We start from the raw sequence: 22,006 nt of genomic DNA, 5'->3' as shown, positions 1-22,006 counted from the left end.
AGAAAATGAAATAATAAAACTAAATAATATTTGTTTAATTGTTTTCAGTTAATATTTTTTAACAACATTAAATAATTTACCTTTAAAACATCCTTCTTGTTTCTCAGCAACAAACTTTTACTCTTGTTTATCCACCTACTTTACAAGCCGATATCTTCGTTCTCTTTAGAGATAGTGGAATATTAAATACACCACTCGAAAGCTTGATCTCTTCTTCACCTAAAACCGTTTTGTCAATATCATGATATCACACGGAAAAAGAATAAAGAACGTCGCCGTGTACCAATTACACTTAAAATTATTATACTTCAAGCTCATGTGCAGCCTTTATGACACCGAATTAAAAAAAAGCTTTGTCAGTTTGAAAAGAACACATTTTGAACTATCTAAATTCGGTTTTGTTCGGTCAATATTTATCGGCGTTGGCCAAAAAACGCACCTAATAAACATCCCTACACAAAGAATTGGTAGACTGACCTTTCTCTATACAACTCTTTTATTTGGTAGGAACAATAAACTAAAGCAGTATCAATCATATAGCAAATTTTCTGCTCTTTCCATCGGTGTCTAACAAAAAATGAATACGAGATTTTAAAACTTTTTCTTTTTGTAAAAACAGCCTTATCGACGCGTTTTTGGACCGCATTAAATCACTTTCGCGATAATAACTTTCTTATATGATATGAACAAAGCTCCCAAACTATATAAAATCTAGAGAAAATGTTCAGCGTTATGCAGTGATATGTAACATTAGTAGATCGCATGATTGCACAAGCACTTTTCCCCCAAAAACTGCAAAAACCGCGCATAATTGCCGTATGTAAATGGTTTCAGCATCATTAACATCATGCTTACGCAACCATGCGATCTACTAAAGTTATATAACTCTGCATAAAGCAGAAAATTTCCTATATGATTGAAACTGCTTTAGGTTTTCGTTCCTGTCAAATAAAAGAGTTGTATTAAGACGTCTATTTGTAGGGTTGTTTAATAGACTTGTTTTTTTGGCCGACGCCGATAGATATTGACCCGGATTAAAATAGCCCAAAGTGTGTTCTTTTCAAATTGATGAAGCTTTTTTTTAATTCGGTTCCATAACCGCGTCACACGAGCTTGAAGTTTGATCATTTCGAGGTATATACGCTACCCCCGTGTAGCGTATATACCTCGATACGCATTATCGATACGTTCTTTATTTTTTTCCGCTGAAAATTTCATGTTGTTGACAGGGCAATATCCGGTTTTAGATGAAGAAAAGATCAGACTTTCTAGTGGTGTATTTAATATTCCGCTATCTCTAAAGACAACGAAGACATCGACTTGTAGAGTAGGTGGAAAAAAATCGAGGGTAAAAATTTGTTGCTGTTTTTGCACGAGTAAAGAAGTTTTAGTATGAGGGATACGATCAAAACTAGGTTCGAACTAGGTTAATTCTAAAAAAACCTAAATTTAAACTTTAAGTCTGAGTTAGTCTTTATTTATCTAGAATTGTAATTAATCCCTAGCCATAAGCATTTTTACACTTAGGTTGATGTTAAGTCTCGGAGACTTAAGCTGTACAGACAAACTAATTCGACCGAATTTAAGTATAGTTCGATCTAAATTATACAACAATATACATCACAAATGGATTAACTGTTGATATGTCCGCATTTTATAAATGCATGCCATCGGCTATCTGGGTTCGTGGCGCTACGATATATATTGAGCATTTTTCATCAAGAGGGTCAACTCTACCTTTAGTATTGTTGTAGTATTCTATTATCCCAGGTTTACCATAAACACTTGTTGCTGGCTTGTGTAACTTTGACGATACTAACAATAAGATGAGTGCTTTGTGATTTTTTAGTATGTAAAGTACGTAACATATTCGTTTTTGTACATCCGCATGTATAAAAATTTGTGATTCAAACTGCTCTTTTATTCCACTCTTCAGAGTTTCAACAAAATAGTGTTTTATTGCACATTCTATTACTCATGAACTAATCGCAGTTATATTTCTGATTGTTTTAATGATTGGCCTTATTAAACGGATAACAAATTCAGTGCATTTAAATTGAATGCATTTACGTTTGCAATGGTAGAAACACTGTTTTAACCCTTAACATTCCACAAGTGGTCAGCAGACATGTCATCAAAATTAGTTATGTATAAATTACAAAATATTTTTTAAACTAGCTGCGTAGAAGTTCATGTTTTCAGTATGTTTTTGTTGGCTCTTAGTAACTCTTCAGTTTGGACGTTACCTCTCCGTTTTTTCGCTCTTCTATAATTCTCGCTCAACTTCTAAAAAATGTGTTCTAATAAAAATAAATTGTTAATTAAATTTAACTAAATGTTAATTAAGTATCTGCAATATTATCTAAGAAAATCGGCAAGTTCAGCTTTTTACAAGGAACAATCTGTCTAATTTAACCAATACGGAATTTTTTAACATTTCAATATTAACTACAACAAGAACATTTTCTAGGAAAATTAATTTCTAAATATTACAATTCTTCAAGATTACACTACATGCTCATACAGTAGATAGATCTGCATAAAGTTCTCATCAAATCTCCATTATGATGATATCTATCCAAACTAGAGAGATGCCGTATGACTCCATAAAATCTACAATAACAAGTTCCAATCATCCTGGCATTCCTTCATCAAGACTTTATCATTTCTTTATCAGGTTTGCATCAAAATTGCATAGTCTTGCAATTTCGGGCCTACATGAGTTCTTCATCAAATCTACATCAAGGAACCTCAGTATAAAATATCTTTGAAGTCAGCATAGTGACAACTCCGTATAAAGTCTATATGATCTCTGCATGAAGTTTTTACCATGATTATATCGATTGAAATCTGTCTGAAATATATGTTATGTTTGAAATACATAACAAAGCAGCTCTTCATAGAGATAAACGTCCTTCTGACCTGGTATAGTCGTGACAAGATTTCTTGTTGGAATCACTTATTTCATTCCAAAGATCTCCAAAATATTTCACGGACAATACTTGTTCTATTTTCTTACAGTTAATTCGCAGATTTGCCTTTTTCAATAACTTTGAGAACACAATCATCTTAGTCTTGGCAGCATTCACCCATAAGCCGTATTGTGTACTGTGCGTGGCGATGAGGTTTACCATGTTTTGGAGATGAGATATACTGGCGATCAACAAAAAGTGTCATTGGCAAAACGTGTTTTGTTTGTGGGGGTTCCATTGAACTTAATTGCTCCTTCAACTTTCACTAATGTTTCCTGGAATATCGCATCCGAGTTGCAGGTCGCTCTAATAAATGCATAAATGCTGGTTAAACCTTTCTAATAGTCAATAAAGCAGGTGTATATAACAACATTCATGTTCTGGCACCTTTGTGTGACTATATTGACCCTCGCGCGTATCTGCTCCTCTTCTGAAGCCAATCGGACCCTCACATTTTACATGTATATGAGTGTGAATGATACACAGGAATATCTTCAGAACATAGGACATCGATTGATCATGCGGAAATCGTTTATATAATTTTTGACTATAAAATGGATATAAACGCAATGATGTAACTATCCACCATAAATATTGAATTAAAATTAATAAATTGAAACAAAGTGAAATGTGGAGCATTTTGTTCAGTACTACTCTTTTTCGATTTAATGCATTCGTTAATAGACAATGGGATAACCTGACTATAAATTCGTAAATTTCAAATTTCAGACATATTTAATGTAAATCGTACATGTGAATTGAATTAAAGCGAAAAAGTGGAAACCTATCAGCAACGTAATATAATCAACATTATGGGATTTTAAACATGTTTTGGCAACCCTCACCAGGGAACGTTTTTGTTTTCGAATATCTGCTACGTCAACGCCGGCATTGACCGGTGGAAATGTATTATTTTGCGGTGTTCCGAGTCCATTAGGACGTTGAACAATTACGAAACCGCCTGAACACGTATTTAAAATGTGCAAAAACCGCTCTGAAAGCACAGCTATCAATGCGAGATAAACAATTTCAGATTAAAACCGCTCTGATTTATCGCACCCGGGACTGCGCTCGTTAATTAAAATGGATTTTATTTTATTTCGTCCAATAGTTCGAATAAATTAACATATGTTCGATCTGAACCGGCGGCGCGAACCATAAATTTCAATACATTTTAGTGTGTGCTGATTGTCAAGTAGATTGTTGACGCGAACCGTTTCAGTTTATTTAAATCATCGTATTGTCCACATTTCAATCGATTACTGCTATGTAATTCGTTCCCCTAATTCTATCCTACATATAAATTGCCTGATTATATGTATTTGTAATTTTTAACCTGCTACTGTCACAAATCAAGCCCGTAAATGCCTCAGAATTACTATTATGCCATAATTAATATTCACCTATTTTACAAACACGTAATCCAATTAGGTAAACGCATTTATCATATTACAATAAAGATAAATGTTTGCGGTAAACCCACTAATTGTTGACTTATATAGGATTAAAACTTGAAGACAGCCACTTATATTTTTCTTTGATAATTTATACCGTGTATCATATTCCTTCATTAAAATAACTTTTTACTACAAAATCTAGACAGAAGGAATTTTTAACTTTGACAAAACTTTCCTAGAGCGTTATTCAAAAAAAAAATTTAAAAAGAAATTAAAGACGAAGCGGACGCACGAATTTTTTAATAACCTGTTCGCTGCCGGCTAGGAAGTGTTTAAATTCTTTATTAAAACTCCAGGGACGTCATCGTAATGGTTCTTTTTACTTTGCTAAATAGGAGCTTCTGCTTAATTTTAAAGAAGTTGAGGGTGTGGCGTATGCGGCTTACAAACCTTCCTGTATAGAACAAGATCAAATTATTCTTTGATGACTTTCCTCGTACAACGAAAAACTAAAAGAGAGATTACAGCTTTGCATTATTAATAGCGATATACATATAAATATAAATACATGTGTTGTATCATTACATATTCAAGTATTGGTTTTTTTGATTATCTAATTAAAAATAGTGAGTTCACTATGTTCTTAGTAGTGTTCTTTATTTTGGTGAAAAACTTGGGTCATCGTTCAAAAAGAAAAGTTTAATTCCACTACCAAGGCGTTTATATTAAAATCATATCCCCTACAAGGCGTCGAAGAGGAGAAGGTTAACTTCTTGCAGTAAACCCAAGCAGCAGCAGCAGCAGGGGCACTCACTCTACACACGCTATCCCCTCCATCGGTTCCTCTGGGTTTTCTTCATTGATGATTTAGTAGTGTAGCAGCGAGCTCCGCGAAGTCCTCGTCTAAAGAAACGGTCGCGGTAACATTTTACCCTCGCGAACATAACGAACAATCGCAACCCCTTTAATTATTTAAAAAAATTATCTTGTTTTGTGTGAAATGACACTTAGGATATTTCTTTTAAACTGAAACACAATTTTATTTAACGTTTCATGAAGGTTTGTTTCTTTACCACTTCTTTTAAATCATCCCAAATTCAATTCTATTTACTTACAATATCTTTATATTGTTTCAGAGTTCGGAATTAGAAGAAAAATGGCAACTATAACATCCCCTTTAATCCTTTTACTTTGCTGTATCCTGTCGACGTGCTCAGCACAACAGCAATACTTCAGGGTGCAACCGAGAGACGTCAAGGTGCACGAAGGTGGTGAAATAACGATGGAATGTGAAGTCGCGAATTTGGCAGGCCAAGTGCAATGGACCAAGGATGGATTCGCTTTAGGTCCGTTTTATTAAAAGAGTTTATAAGTAGAGAGTGATGGTGATTTTAAACGAACGCGTTCTTGTGATTGATGTGTTACAAACTTGTTGAATTAAGTGTAAACGAGTTTAATTATTTTTTTATACCATGGATTTACCGACGTAACTCATTTTCCTGTGTCTATAAAACAACCTAATCAGTTCACACATGGAACCAAACGGGTAAAATTTGATGATCAACAAGTCGTGAGTAGGAAAAATTTTGTTGATTAGCGAATTTTATTACTATAATTTTATGACTCACTCAATTAAATACAATTTTATTCTTACAAAAAAAAAATTGCAACATCTATAGATTAGCCAAAATGTTGTAAATTTGCAGAATTAACATTTTTAATGTATCTTAAAATTTTATTATATCTTTAATTGCTTAAAGTGACTCAAAGGGGGGACAAGTGGATTAACATTTAAAGTTAATCCATGAAATCATGATGGACTACTATACTGATGGTCCATAATTGCAATTATTGCAGTATATCTTTTAGCTGTTACATAAAATGTGATATTGACTTCATCAAAACAAAAAAAATAACAAGTAATTTGATGATATAAGATTTTCAAATAAGTTGTTAATTTAACACGTTGACTGCCGCGAGTATATCACGCACCGTACTAGACCCTACAGGTGTATATCAGTTTTGATATACACGGCAGTCAACGTGTTAAAAAAATATATTTTTTTTGAAACTAGCTTAATGTTCAAATTTGCAGAAACATTAATATGATGTTATAGATTCTACAAGAACACTATAGGCAGATCTTATAGAGCTCCTTATTCAGTGTTTCTGTTCAGTGTTAACATCCTTATTCAGAACATTTTTCCATAATTGCAAACAAACTTCATTTTAATTCCAGCACAATACATTGGAATTACAATTACGGCGGAGTCTAAACGACCAACTCAATAATTCTTCTAGATCTATCTCTGCACAAGAATCACGATAGATAAATTACTTAAACATTGTTCAGAATACTCTGTTCTTTGACACTGTTGACAGTATTCTGCTCATTTGGTCGTTGCCCAGAATATTTCCCGTGACTTGCAAAGATTTAATATTTCCATTTCCAATATAGTTAATCAATATAATGTGAAATAAAGCAGAACAAATTTTGAAGGAACACAAAGAGCATCTAATTAAAGACTTTGTCAAATCGTGTAGCCGAATGTGGCACTAACAGTGTATTATCTCTGACGTTGCCAAAAATCCACAACTTACAGACTCATAAATGCTATAAAGTCGTATCTCAGAAATAAATTGAGATATCGTGATGAAATAAAAAGCACTTTAATGCAAACTTCGACCAGAGTTTGCAAACTACAAATCACTTTTTAATTCCCATCAACATTGAGTAAGGATGCATTTTGCATAATACTGATAAGTTTAGATGTTATATTATCAAACTTTAAAAAGTCATATCTCAAGAACTTATTGAGATATGACAATGAACTAAAAGCATTTTAAACCAATATTAATCCAGATTTAATATATATCAAAAATTATTGTTTAATTTGACTGAATTTTGACGTCGAAATTATTTCAATTCATCTTTGTATAATATTCATAATTTTAAAGATTAAACAATTTTATTAACTTATTTTTAAAGATTATAGATAATTAATACTATTTTAATCCAAATTTAACACAAACTTAACGAACATTATTGTTCAATCCCAGAAAATCTTGATCCCTCAATTTTTTGAATTCATCATTGTAAGTGATAATTTTCTAGTTTAAATTGTCGAACTTTAAAATAAAAACGAATTGAGATATCATGACGAAATAAACACCATTTTAAAGCAAATTTAATCTAAAGTTAAGACATCAAACATTGTTGTTTAATAACACAATGTCTTGGTGTCCCAATTAATTCAAATCACTTTTGTATATTAATAAACAAAGAAGTCAAATTGTAGAACTTTAAAAAAGCGTATCTCTAGAACTAATTGAGGTGATGAAATAAACAATATTTTAAAGCAAATTTAATTCAAACTTAATACTCTAAACATTATTGTTTATTTATATAATATCTGCATTTTAAAATTTTTTTTAATCGTGTTTGTATAATATTGATGAATATACAAGTTAAATTGTCGATTTTTTTAATCACAAATTCGAATATAATTCGAAATAATATCTTTAGTTCTAAATGAGATATCAAGACGAAATAAAAAGCATTTGAAAGCGAATTTAATCCAGATGCTATAAACCAAAAATTGTTTTGTAATTCCTATAGATATAGAAGTTACAATGTTTTAGAATACATTTTTGTATAATATTAATAATTAAGAGATTATATTGATAATGACAAATTTTCAAAATTGTTATTTTAAGAACAAAGCATTTTAAAGCAACTTTACATGAGTGCAATAGGTATAAACAATTTTATTTTGTGTCGATGTATGACAAGCGTTTAAGTAATTTTGTCAATGTGTTTGTGTTCCATAAAAATTAAAAAATTTCGGAAGGAAATTGAGTGCAGAATATTGCAGTTAATTAGATTGAGCTTTTAATTTTGAAAAAATTAATACTTGAACTCAACGCACACATTTATCACTTTACAAAATTAAAAAAGATTGTCTTTGAATTTTTAAACTTTATCAAAACCAGTTTAATCCAAAATTACAATACAATACAACACGGTAAATCAGAAATCTAATCTAATAACTAAATTCGCCATCTACTTTTCAATGTGCTGCATGGACGTTGGAGTGTCTTAACTGTTAATCCGTTATTGGATTAGATTTGTTACTGCAATAAAATACCGTTCATTTTAGATGAAGCCAAATTGTTGATCAAGCAATTCTTGTTATATTATTAGCTAATTATAAGAAGTATGAAAGGTTTCTTAAATTCAAAAGAAGTCAAGAAAATAAATAGTAAATTACCGAAGTTTTACCATGCTCTCAGCAATTGCTTTAGTAACAAAATTACAACTCTGCAATATAGATACATTTTCATAAAAGTTTCTGAGTTGTTAGGAAAACTTTCTACGTTTTCGCTTACCGTTATCTTTAATAATACAGGAGGTTTAGTGTTATATAAACTCTGAATGTTTTTAGTTCGTTTTTTATCGATTAAAAAATAAGCTTCTACTTGAAAAATACCGAAGACCGGATGCGAGAAATAATTCCCAAGTAAAACCGCTTTCTGAAAACGACAAAGTTTCGGAGAGTCTGTCGGTCCCATTTAAGCCACGCCACTGGTGGATAACTGGTCGCTTTCGTGTACGGTGTAACCTGCGAAACACCTGCCGTCTCGAAGGAAATCATCTGTTCTTTTTGTAGGTTGTCGACGTGGGGCTTCCCTTCTCCTCCTCTTTCTTCTTTTACCTGTGTTCTCACGAGGACAGTTGGATTTTGTAAGACAGAGAGGGCGAAACTATTATGTACAAAAACCTTCCAACCAACGATAAAACGGATGCCGGGCAGGTACTCCTGTTGACTAATTTACATTAATGTTTCCCCCAATACTTCCAGTATGATTATTAATTGGACGTCTTTTGTAACGATTTTTCTTGGTTCTAGGAATTACAAAAATTTCTTAACAAATTCTTTTAATATCCTTAAAGTTTCTTCAATGGAATTATTTTAACAGTCTTTAAACTCTACAGTAGAACCGATTTACGCCATCTGTTATCGTGGATGGTGATTGCATCGAGCAACCGACCGGTTGTGCAAGTAACGTTAATCGAGCAAATCCTGTTTCCATTCTAATTAGAGTCGCGAGGAGGTTTTTCTGCGAAAGAGGCCCAACACAGCCTGGGTGCATACTTTCAAAGTCATTGTTTTCCGATTACACTTATACTGCGGAGTAATGCAATGGTGCAACAACCAACCTTACCTAGTCTAAAGCACATGAAAGTGACTTATCGCTTTTGTCTCTCGCGTGCCGGTTTAATTCGCCTTAACTTCTATTGGACCGTGGAGGAAAAACGCCCATTAAACGGCGACATTGATTGGTTGCAGAATAAGAACGTTTCTACCTTACACGGCTTCGAAAGGTTATCGACATTTCGAAATACAATCATTTTTTTATACTCTTAAGTTGTCCGCCGCAACTTAGAAACTGAGAACTAATGTTTATCCAATACATACAACATTTTGTTGTGTTGATGTTGAAATTGTTGACTGAAAATTTCTTAATGGCCAATTAGTGAATGCTTTTAATGGCACTATAATGTTATATTGTATTTAAATATTACTACTTTGATGTCAAAACAAGTCTTAATATATACAGTAAAACCTCGATATCACGAATTAATACAGGGAAGGGAGTGTCCGTTATAACCAAAAGTCTCTTCTTTATTAGTTAGTTCTGGTGGTCTTATGGTTTAGCTGTGCGTCTCTTAAGACGGCTAAACCCAAATGTTTCTAGTTCTAGGTCTAGTGTTAGTTTTACTTTTACGCTAAACACTTCGAAAGTTTCGTGATGTCAGCACTGAATATCAAATAAAACTAGAACTAACACTAGACCTAGAACTAGAAAGTTTCGGGTTTAGCTGTGCGTCTTCAGTTAGATGTATATTTTTTTTGTATTCTTTATTGAACTAAAACTAGAACTAACACTAGACCTGGAACTAGAATCATTCGGATTTAGCCGTCTTAAGAGACGCACGGCTAAACCCGAAGGTTTCTAGTTGTAGGTCTAGTGTTAGTTCTAGTTTTAGTTCAATGAAAAATACATAATAATCTACCATTATAACTAACACTAGTTCTAGTACTAGTGTTAACTCTATCTGTTATTCAGCGTTAAATGGCTGTATATTTTTATTGGACTAAAAGTAGAACTAACACTAGACCTAGAACTAGAAACATTTGGCTTTAGCCGTACGTCTCTTAAGACGGCTAACACTAGACCTAGAACTAGAAACATTTGGCTTTAGCCGTACGTCTCTTAAGACGGCTAAATCCGAATGATTTTAGTTCTAGGTCTAGTGTTAGTTCTAGTTTTAGTTCAATAAAGAATACAAAAAAATATATACATCTAACGTTGAATAACAACTTAAACCAATTTTATTGTATTTTCAAATTACCTAATTATTAAACAGTATAGAACAAAAAATAAATTAAAATAACGCAACAAAGAAATTAATTATTAATCACTTAAAATCCCACGTGGGCGTTTAATAAACTTTGATATTACGAAAATGTCAAAGATTTCATTTAACACTTGAAAAGACACCGTTATGAACGTTCATTAAGTCTTCTTTTTATGGGAACAATAAAACAGTGAAAATCATTGTACGTTTAAGGTGTTGTAAATGAAAACCAAACCCACGAAACGTTCCTTGCTTATTACAACTGTAATGATCTTTTTACACCAAGGTTTAAACTTTAATGGGCACTTTTAAATCGTCCCGCTCATTTTAAATTGTTGTTAAACCAACGTTTTATTTTTATTATTAAAGAAATAATAAATTTTATTACTACCAAAGAAATTTTCGTTAATAAAAAAATCCGTTAATAAATCCATCGTCAAAACGTAAAACCACCCAACGAAAGAAAAGTCGGTGACCCGAAAACCCAGCGGGAGTCACATCGTCGAATGCTATTCTCGCTCCCCATGTTATTTCATATAAACATCACCTTCGAGCCTTTTACGACCCACTTGAGGACTGAAACTGTGCGTAGGAGAAGCACATGTTACTACTACCATCCGATTTTTTCTCCTTCTTTCCTTTCTCATCGATTTCGTAAATACCATCTTCGTACTTTTCTGTTACCCCCGATAAGAAACACATTTAACACTTTTCTGTTTACAAGTAAACGCGTAAATACACCGACAACCCCCGATGGAGGTACACACATTCTGTCGTAAAATTGATTTATTAGACCCAGAACTACCGTATATTGGAAAGAGCGATGTTTGTTTACTGAAAGTTGGAAAGTTTCGATTTGAACGTGTTTAGTGGGAAAAATCGTCAGTTTAATAAACACACGTGTTTAACAGAAGCGGTTACTCTTAACAAGATGTATTTACGTTTAAAATACGTTGAAAAATTTAAAAACAATTTATAAATCATAAAAATAAGTAGTAAATGGAGAAATTGTACGGGTTATAATGTTATAATGGCATTTCGAATGATTTAAAATTTGCGATCCCGTTACTGACCGACTGAAAACTTGTTATTGGTATGACGAATTGAAACCTAACTGTTCGTTAAGCTTTTTTACTTTTAGTTAAGTGGGGAGCACAACCTGGCTATTTTCAATAAATCCGAGTCAACATAAATTCCTAAATCAAAATGGCTATTAGAATATATACAACTGACATTTAATTAATAAATTATATACTAACGCAAATCGTTGTTTTTGCGTTACTCTAATGTAAAGTGGGTTACATTATTACCTAATTAGAAACAGAAATAAGAAATAATTTAAATAAAATTATCAATTAGATTGATAAATTGACTACATTAATATTAATGTTAATACATTTAACGTTAATATTTCAACGAGTGGAATGTTACTTTGTTCAATCATGTTATTAATCCACGATCAAGTTTTTAAAGACTGGGATAAATCTTATCTCTTTAAGTAGAAAATTGCATAAAGCCTCCATTAATCCTGCTTTAAATCTGAATCATACTAACTGTTAAGTCAAGTCTGCACCAAGACTTTTAAACTGCATATAGAAATTTATCAAGACTCGTTCAAAATCACACAAAATCTTCATACAGTCGTTATTATAACTAGCTTGATGTATGCATTATAGCAAATACCCAAAGATTCAAACTACAAGTGTAAGCTTAAAAGCAAAAACTTATAAGTACACTAGTATTTAAACTTTTTGAGTAAACAATAAATAGATTCATAGTCAAAACACATCAACTCAGATGCTACTAGAAGCAATTAAAGAAAGTAAATGTGAATACTCATCAAATAGTATATTAACGTGGTGGCCAACAGATCAAAATAAAATACATGATTTTTTAAACTTATACATCATTTTCTCATTAATCAAAAACGTGCCATAAAAGGAAATTCTAGTGTTGCTCCAATAACTGGGAAAGTATTGAAATGAAGTGTCAAACTAACAGTCTTAATGAATCTTAATAAATTAACGATTAATGATAAGCTGTCATATTTTGGAAGACATAATGATGCCCGCACTTGTTGCCCTTTCCATTACTCCTAGGTATTGAATATATCTCGCTCCCTTAAGTCTTATGTATGTATCCTCTGTATCTTTCCCAATCATCATTACCTTAGCTTTGCACTTATTAACAATCATACCAAATTCTTTCATTACTGTATATCATGTATCTATGTTTTTTAGATAATTTTTATTTCCGGCAAATAACATAATATCATCTGGGAATACTTCTTCAGTTGCTTGTATGCTTTGTAGTTTTAACTCTTAGTTTCTTTGTCTACATTTCTTGATAACTTGGTCCATGAGTAAGATGGACAGCAACGGGCTGAGACTTCCTCTTTCTTCTAATCCCATGTTTGTTGTAAATGCTTAAAACTGCTTTGGTATTTATTTTATATTTTCTTTGTAAGTCTTTGTCTTTCCGTTAAAATTTGTCACAGTATTTGCTTGAGTATACCATCGAAACATTTTCAAGATCTAGAGACGCTTTGTGTCTTCTCCAGCCTTTTTTCTACTTCATCTCCCAGTCCTTTGTTTATTATTTTCTTCAGTACTTTCTCAGTTGTGCTTAGTAATGCAATACCACAACAGTTTTAACAATCCATGCATCTCAATTTGGGTATATAGATACGATTAATGCGTTCTCCCAGTCTACTGGTACTTCTTCTTCACTCCATACCTTAGTATACCTGTGCAGTAGTATAGTTCTTCTTCTTTGTCCTATATGCTTAATAGTTTTCGATGTTATTTTATCGGACTCAGTAGTCTATCTATTTTTTAGCTATAATCTAATTTCTGCCTGCAATTCTTCTTCTTGTCTCTTTTTCCTCATCTCCCTCCCCATCTTCTATTAATTGTGTTTGTGTCTCTCTTTCCTGTGCTTTATTTAGCGACTCTCTTCATCTTGCGATAATTTCATTTTTCTCTGTCAGTATTTTGCCCTTCATATTTTTAATAATTTCTACATTTAGTCCCGTTCTGTTCTTAAGAATATCAGTATTCGAATACTCTCTGGTTCTTTGCGCAACTCTTTACTGTCTTCCCTCCAAATTTATTCCATTGTTCATTTTTGTCATGAGTTATCATTTCCTTTGTCTTCTTCATTTCTTTTAGGTAATTATTGTAAATTTCTATTTCCCGTCTATTTATTCCTCACACTTCTCATGATGTACTCAAGATTAAATTTTTTAAGTATTTACAGTTATTCTTTATGTTTCCACTTTCCAAATAAATTCTGTTACTTTCCATTTGTCGCTCGGACTGCTCTGCTCTTTCTCTATCTCGCAATTTATACGTTTTGTATCATTTTATACGTGCTGTCGATGCCACTGTCGTTAACCGTAAGTATGAAATCTACTTCATGTTTGCAACAACCTTTCACCATGCTTCTATCAAGTCACGTAGAGTCAAAGTTTGCAATTCTTTGATGTTTGCATCAAATCTCCATTATAACTGCTGACTTAATAGATGTAGTTAACCTCAATCATACTTTGAATCTTTATCATGCCAGTATCAAGTCTTCGTTCAGGTAACTCCATACAAAGTCTCTACTTTTTTAATATTTTCTGTTTGCTTTTCGATGTTTACTTAAACGAGTAAGAAGACACGAAAAAGTCAAAATTAAATCAATCTCAACTGATAAGTTGTTGTTCTCTTTAAACAATAAAAGTGTTGATACCGTGAACTAGATACAATTTCTTTCTTATTGGCTTTATCTGGATTTTCTTTGGCAAAGTAAGAAAATAAGAAGTCGAACTTCTTTCTTGTTTTTCTACCAACTCATAGGCTTCTTTCTGGCGATTTTCCAACTTCTTATTGGTTTCTTACAGGTTTCGAAAAGTCAGTATTAAAGTACAAATATTATACGAAACAAATGCTCTTATATGTCTTGTTAATTAGAAATTGGATAATAAATTATGAACCCAAAGTATTCTTCCTTTACACATTAATACTACATTAATATTATATTACATTTCTTAATAATTGTCATTTTCAATATTAACATTTTATATTAATCAGATAGAATCTCTGAAAACGTGATTATAGTTCTAATCGAAAAACTCTTATGAAACGTGTCTATAAACTAAAAGGAAGTGGTACACCACACTTTGAATGACATCCAACCTTTTAATAAATATACGTAAAAGTCAAGGTTTTGTTATTAAGAACAGGTACACGATTTATCGTAAATTCTATTTGCCCATTATCTTAGCAATCTTCCACCAACATAAATTCTCCATAAATCGTATTTATTTGTTACAACCATATCAAAATCCATAAATTAAAATTAAAAAAAAAAAAAGAACGATAAATTATTTTTGATACGGCTAACTCTAAAAATATCACACACCATCATAAATAGACAAAGTCAACCGAACCACATGTATTATTCTTGAAACCTTACAAATAAAAGGAATGTACAAAAAGAAGCCAATCCGTATCATATGAAACGACTGAGCGAATAAGAAAAAAATAAGTAACAACAGTATTCATAACGCCGGTAATTCGATACTCGTAAAAATATTTATTCGCTGCTTTCGAAAACGGAACAAAAAGCACGCGATGCAGCAGTAGAAGAAGCGAAGAGAACCGACGGACAGCTTATGGCGGCTTTTTTGTGCCCACGGTAACCGTCAGCATACGGATGCCATATGTCAGCACGGAATAAGACGGAACGATCCGCAAACAACACGTTAATTTTAACTCCCGCCGTACAATGCCGGGGCAAATTACAGACATCGATGTTAGCAATACTTCACTAGAGTATTGGTAAACCAACAAACGAACATAACAGTTTAAATAAATTGGCGAGTTCTCAAAACAAACGTATGTCATCCAGAAACGTTAAAGCCCTTCACGTTGTGATTAAATATAAAATGATTATAAGTAATTAAACAGAAATTATATAATATATAAATATGTTTTTATATTATTAAAGTAAAAAAGATGCTTATTAATTGTTAATCTAATCCAATTTGATTTGAAGCAGCATCTGTAAATGCTACGATTCTCAATAATTGAAAACGGTCTCTAATTAGTTTCTACGATATCGGGACACACAACGGTGTCTCTTTCAATTTCCAAGTAGCAGAATGTTAGAGACCTGAATTGGTCTGATGATCTCGAATGGTTTTCGAAACGGTATCTAAGTAGTTCGAAGTGGAATTTATTTTGAAATGGATATTAACAAAAACCTGGCGTTAATCCTTAACGATTTATTTATAAATGATATTCTTTGAAGTTATTTTCAAATTAAACTGGAAATGTATTATGTATTTGTTAGTATCCCACGAGTTAACTTCGGTAGTAGTAATACGTTTACGATCGTTATAACCACAAAGATACTTTACAAAGACTAAATACCGCTTTCCGCCTTATAATTACCGGTAATAGTCGGTTACTTCTACATACTTAATTTATGCAATAATTAATGGGAAATCTTTACCAACACGATTGAGGAAATTACAATGTTAACTAAGAAATGTAAACAGTTATGGCTATTATAGATACTTATCACTTTCATAATTCATACTTTATGATTAGATACAGACATAGAAAGAAAGGAAAATGAGTTAAGTTGGAACATTGTTATAAAAACTTGATCGATGTACGCGTTAAAGTGGAGGATGTTCCACGTGTGATCCTGCTGCGGTGGTGGTCGTCGTCTGCAGTGTGCCAAGGTGTCTCATGTTTACTCATTCTGTTGACAGGTTTCGAGGCCATAATCCCTGGATTTCCTAGATACTCCGTTATAGGGGACAGGAGACACGGAGTATACAACCTGAGGGTTAGCAACGCTTCTCTTGAGGACGACGCTGAATATCAGTGTCAAGTGGGTCCTGCCAGGATGCACAAAGCTATCAGAGCGAACGCCCGACTTAGCGTTATATGTAAGTATATTATTTTATCTTTATTATAACATAGGTAGTCAACATAAAATTATTTACAACATTTTATAAATTTATATAAATTAAAAGGGGTATTTATTAAATTGGGTTTGATAAAATTTAGGTTCGTAAAATTCCTAAATTTCAAATATAACTATTTGACTTTAAAAAAATGTGCTAGAATGGAAGTTTCAGAAGGTTTAGGTTAATAAATTTAAATAATTCAGTCGGACGAAAATATCTCACATGTATGCTAATTAAAATAACTAACTTCTATTAGTAGGCTTCTGTTTCAGTGGATGTTTTTGTTAGTTAAAAATATTTGAACTTCTAACCAAAGTTCAAATAATTGAGATTTTACGTTCCAACTTCTGTATGAAGAAGGAAACTATCACAAAATTCGTATATACAATTCCAGAAAGTCGTGATTTTACAGTGTTTTAAATAATTAAAATGTAATGATTTAATAAAATGAGCCACCTTTATTGCGTTATTTAAAACGAATCTTAACTTATGTGGCATCTCCTTAACCGTCAAAGCTCACCTCTATATGCAACAATGAATCAAATTTACTATATTCTTTTTTAAGCTACCTACTTTTAAACAAATATAATGGCTGTAATGACTTATTGATACTTCAATTTTTCACAAAGTGCTCATTTTTGCATCAAAGATCACATGGAAAGAACGAACGGGATTAAGTTGCTTTATGTGTAATACAATATTTCATTGATATGATATTAATTAATGGCTTGACTATTGTTGATACCACATCGATACAACACCAGACAACAGATACTACAACACCGTGAGTCCAGCTTACTTACTTACTTGATTGGGACACCAGAACATCACTTATCCAATATTGTAGCGTTGTGATATCAATTGGACCGTGTCAGCCTCCAGCGTCCTCGGCTAGACTATGAATGAAGAGTGTATATCTGAGATTAAATAAGCCGAGGTTGCTCACGATCGAGGTGCTATAATTTAAGCCATATCAATACAATATTGTACAACAGACACAATAATGTCTCAAACGACCTCGGCTTACTTACCCTTTAATACTACTTTTTTCAGGCGTACAATGAGCGTCAACACTTCACAGTAAATAACAACCGTAGGGAATTCTTGCGAATCTTTTCCAGGTTTCTCTTTTCTGAAAGGTGTATAGTATGGTCTAAGTATGGTCTTTTTATAGCCTTTCCACCTTACTTTAGCTTTTTATTTTTTCAGAACTTATTACAATGATCCATATGCCTGTTCAAATCCACATTCCATTTCCACTCGTCTTCATCAGACAACACATTCTGCCTCGGTTTTTAATTTTTCTACAACTAATAATTACGTTTCATGTTTTTAGATAGTTTCCATTAACTTACATATAATACTTATTAATCCTGAACACTTTTATTAAAGCTTCAAAGTTTTATAATAACTATTTTTTAAGAACTACAATTCATCCCTCCAACCCTAAGGAATCAAAAATTTGAAACCACTTCCACCAACTCTGTAGTCTAGTTATTTAACAGCCTCTTTACCCTACTTCTGTTTTTTTCATATTCCACTTGTCATTGTTATCCATATGCCCAAATTGTTTTCATTTTACTGTCTATTGACCCCGTTCAAATTCGTATTTCTTCCTTTTTATCAGACACCTTTTTTGTATCTGGTATTAATGTTTCTACAATATGGTTTCCACTGGCTTATAATATTTATTAATCCTTAAGAAGGTTTTTGTTTCTATTTAACAGACTCTGAATCTACCTCTCTTCCTCTTCAACATATGATGCAATTTGATTATGTTGCTTTTTAGCACACTCTATATATTGCATCTGATCTTCCTTTCCCAGAACTCGATGTCTTTCATACCTCTACACCAAGCTGCCATTATTAACTCGTTATTGAGTATTCTAAACATGCACTCTACTTGCACGTATAATTTTTAAGTATTCTGCGTTTTTGTTATTTGTTACCAGCTACTCATTTTTCAATTGCTCCATTTTTGGAGATTTTGCATTCTGCAACCATTTTTCTTTAGTAATCTCTGTATTAGCCAATATTCCTCTTCTACTCCACTTCATACCTTCGTTTCTTTCTAGTAAACTTCCAATTTTGGTTGTCGTGTGTATTAGACCTTGCATTTTACCTATTCAGAACATGTACTCTGCCTGTAGGTAGCAAAATATTAGGCACAGAACTATCTGATATGTTTCTAAGTTATTAAATCAACATATACAGTTTTCAATAATATCATATTAATTTAAATATCTTTCCATCTAGGTATTTTCCAGTTGTTATTGCATATAATCAATGCGACGCTTTACGAAAACAAAATGTAATATTTCGATATGAAACTGTGAAATCAAATGAAATCAAATAATTGTATATAGTAAAAGGGGAACAGACTTGTTAAGTTAAATTGGAATAATAATTTTCAAAATGATATATTGTTTATTAGCAAATAGGGCAATTAAGTTAAATCGGGGCATTTATAGTAATTCCAACGTCAAAATATACAACTGACTGGATGTCCATTTGTTTCCACTCGCGATTGCGCATTAATTCGTTGATTAGTAATTGAAATTGTACTGGATAGGTTAAAACGGTGAGCCCGTCCCAATTAATGCCAATGCAAAGCTAACCGTGGACCGGTGGGATAATTGCAGATTTGTAAAGTTTTACTTGCTCCCGGCGCTGCCATAACCAAATCACGGTTCAACGGTTCAATAATTCCGCGGCTTACTGAATTGCACGTGTTCATGCCGTTCTGATAACTAGGAGTCACATTAACTTAATAACACCATTACTCCCTATGCGTCTACACATAAATTTCATTCAAGGATCCTATCTATGGATTTAACGGTGAACCGGAGCAAGTTCTAAGTGCTTAAAATCGAAAACTTTCTTAAAAGACTCAATGTGGATTTCTAGAATTAAGGATAACGTTTAAATATGAGTCACCACTCAAGTATTTATGGTAATAGTCGTTGATTACTGTCCACTTTACATTTTCTCAGAATTAAAACTCGATTTATTATTATGGACCTAATACTAAATGGAGTTTACAAACATGCTCGTTTCATGTCGTTTAGAAAATTTATTAAATATTGGCCAATTTTGGTAGCGAGGTGAAATAAGCTATCGCAGCACTAACCGTGTCTATTTATTGTTAATCGATGCCGTATATAAATTTATATTGCTGTTTTCTTCTCGAGAAGCCGTTCTTGGAGAGAATTTATCAAATATTAAGGAGCTAACAAGGCACTATCCGATCTATTGGCACTTGGTATGAAGAAATAAATATCCTGTTAGAGGAAAATTGCGGTTGCTCTTTGTTTATTTATCAACATGTGACGTTCATTGATTTAAAATATTAAAGTGAAGACAATACAGAGTTAATTCTTAATTAGAACATGAATACTATAAATGTACAGTTAGCTTTTAACCAAGCCTATCGATGCATGATTGAATATTTTTAACAAATGAATGAGAAACAATAAACCAGAGGCTTAATTGTTTTTCAATGACAATGGCAACATCCTATTTCATCCGACTATATTTAGAGACCGCATCTAACGGATTCATTACTGAAAGCTCAAAAGGTATGATATTCAGTCACACTTTCTATTCATTCCACACCCTTCCATCTGTTTATTATTTATTACGTTTTAAAAGTTAACGATCTTTAAATGTTAACTACTCCGAGGTGATGTAGATAATATTTTAAGGAGAATCAAAACAAGAAGAAAAGTTATTTATATTCTAATCAATATTGTAATCCGCGAAATTGCCTGGAAACCTCAAAAGCACTATACCCCAATTATACAGGCAGTTTCCAAAACGAAATCGCAGTGTTCGCGTAAAAAAACAGTTCTATTACGCCGTTCCGGGAGAAATATGGCTGTCGTTCCGAACCAGGAATTGTTTTCCTTCAGCGAACAGTAGATGGAACAGACACATTCAAACAAACCCATCGTCGGAACTTTCCGCAAATGAAATTTACTGAATAAAGTTGACAATTAATCAAGCGGCCGGTTCGTCGCTCTTAAACAACTTAATTTATTAGCAGGATATCTTGGCGGAGAATGCAGCAGGAGCAATGGGAACGCACCAGCAGCTTCCGCAAACGTTCGCTCCGGCAGAGCAGAGCGAAGATCGATACCGCGACACCGAGGGCTGTATAGTGGTGGGGAAACCGGCAGGAACCGCCCCTTAAAAACGGGCGCCTCTGATTAATACGGCGCGAATTAACTGCCCGGAATAGCGGAGGTATCTTCGCATAAATTTGCACAATTAAGAAGGGCGAAGCCGGGAAAACGCCCCTAGAAGGGGATATCTTCGGTTTCCTCTTCTACTGTCCGGGAATGGATTTTGCATTTAGGATTGCCGTTTTGCAATTGTAACGAACCTGTAATGTCATCGTCCGTTTAACAAATGAAATTTTTAAAGGATATTTTTTTTTAAACATGATTGGATTGGAAAAAGTTAATCACTGATGAGTTTTATGAATATAATTTAATACATTATCACAGATTTTTTTAAGAAATAGAAGGTCATCATACAATTTTAAATCGGGAAATTTGCAACGTCTAGTTTTCTTAACAAAAGAAAAAATCTCTAATTAAAAAAATCTTTTCATGAAAACTATTTCAAACTAAAATAATAAGTTGTATATGTAGTTCTGATAGAACAAGTAGTACTAGTTTTAATTGTTATTCAGCGTTAGACCAAGAAGTAACACTATACCTAGAACTAGAATCATTTGGATTTAGCCGCACGTCTCTAAAGACGGCTAAATCCTAATGATTCTAGTTGTAGGTATAGTGTTAGTTGTAGTTTCACACTTGTGCTGTCACTAGAACTAACTTAGACCTAGAACTAGAATCATTTGAGTTTAGCCGTACGTCTTTAAAGATGGCTAAATCCGAAAGATTCTAGTTCTTGGTCTAGCGATGCATAACAATTAAAACTAGAACTAACACTAGACGGCTCAAGCCGAATGTTTCTAGTTCTAGGTCTAGTGTTAGTTCTAGTTTTTCACTAGCATTGTTACTATGTAGAACTAACACTATACATAGAACTAGAATCATTCGGATTTAGCCGTCTTTAGAGACGTGCGGCTAAAACCCAAGTGATTCTAGTTCTAGGTATACTGTTAGTTCTAGTTTTACACTTGCACTGTCACTAGAACTAACATTTATTTATTTATTCAACTAAAAGTACTTTTTGTGAAAGTAGAAAATTTTAATATAACGTTTCTCAACTTGTT

General features: G+C 32.8%; 1 protein-coding gene across 5 annotated transcripts in view; it reads left to right on the top strand.

Moving 5' to 3' along the window:
- Positions 1-22,006, top strand: part of LOC111420512 (sticks and stones) — a 368,860-nt gene that overhangs the window by 324,535 nt on the left and 22,319 nt on the right. For 4 of the 5 annotated variants that reach the window (XR_002707091.2, XM_023053525.2, XM_071196923.1 and 1 more), the window contains 2 exons: positions 5,506-5,715; positions 16,561-16,740. Coding sequence is in view for 4 of the 5 variants with exons in the window: in XM_023053525.2 (XP_022909293.1) it covers positions 5,506-5,715; positions 16,561-16,740 (390 nt within the window). In the remaining variant the exon portion in view is untranslated. Of the gene's footprint in view, positions 1-5,224; positions 5,429-5,505; positions 5,716-16,560; positions 16,741-22,006 lie in introns of those variants that run through there. The other variant, XM_023053526.2, reaches the window with a different exon arrangement.

This window comes from Onthophagus taurus, chromosome 1, assembly GCF_036711975.1.
Source record: "Onthophagus taurus isolate NC chromosome 1, IU_Otau_3.0, whole genome shotgun sequence".
Taxonomy (NCBI): domain Eukaryota; kingdom Metazoa; phylum Arthropoda; class Insecta; order Coleoptera; family Scarabaeidae; genus Onthophagus; species Onthophagus taurus.
Note: the sequence above shows the minus strand (reverse complement) of the source record. Positions and strands in the feature narration are given on the sequence as shown.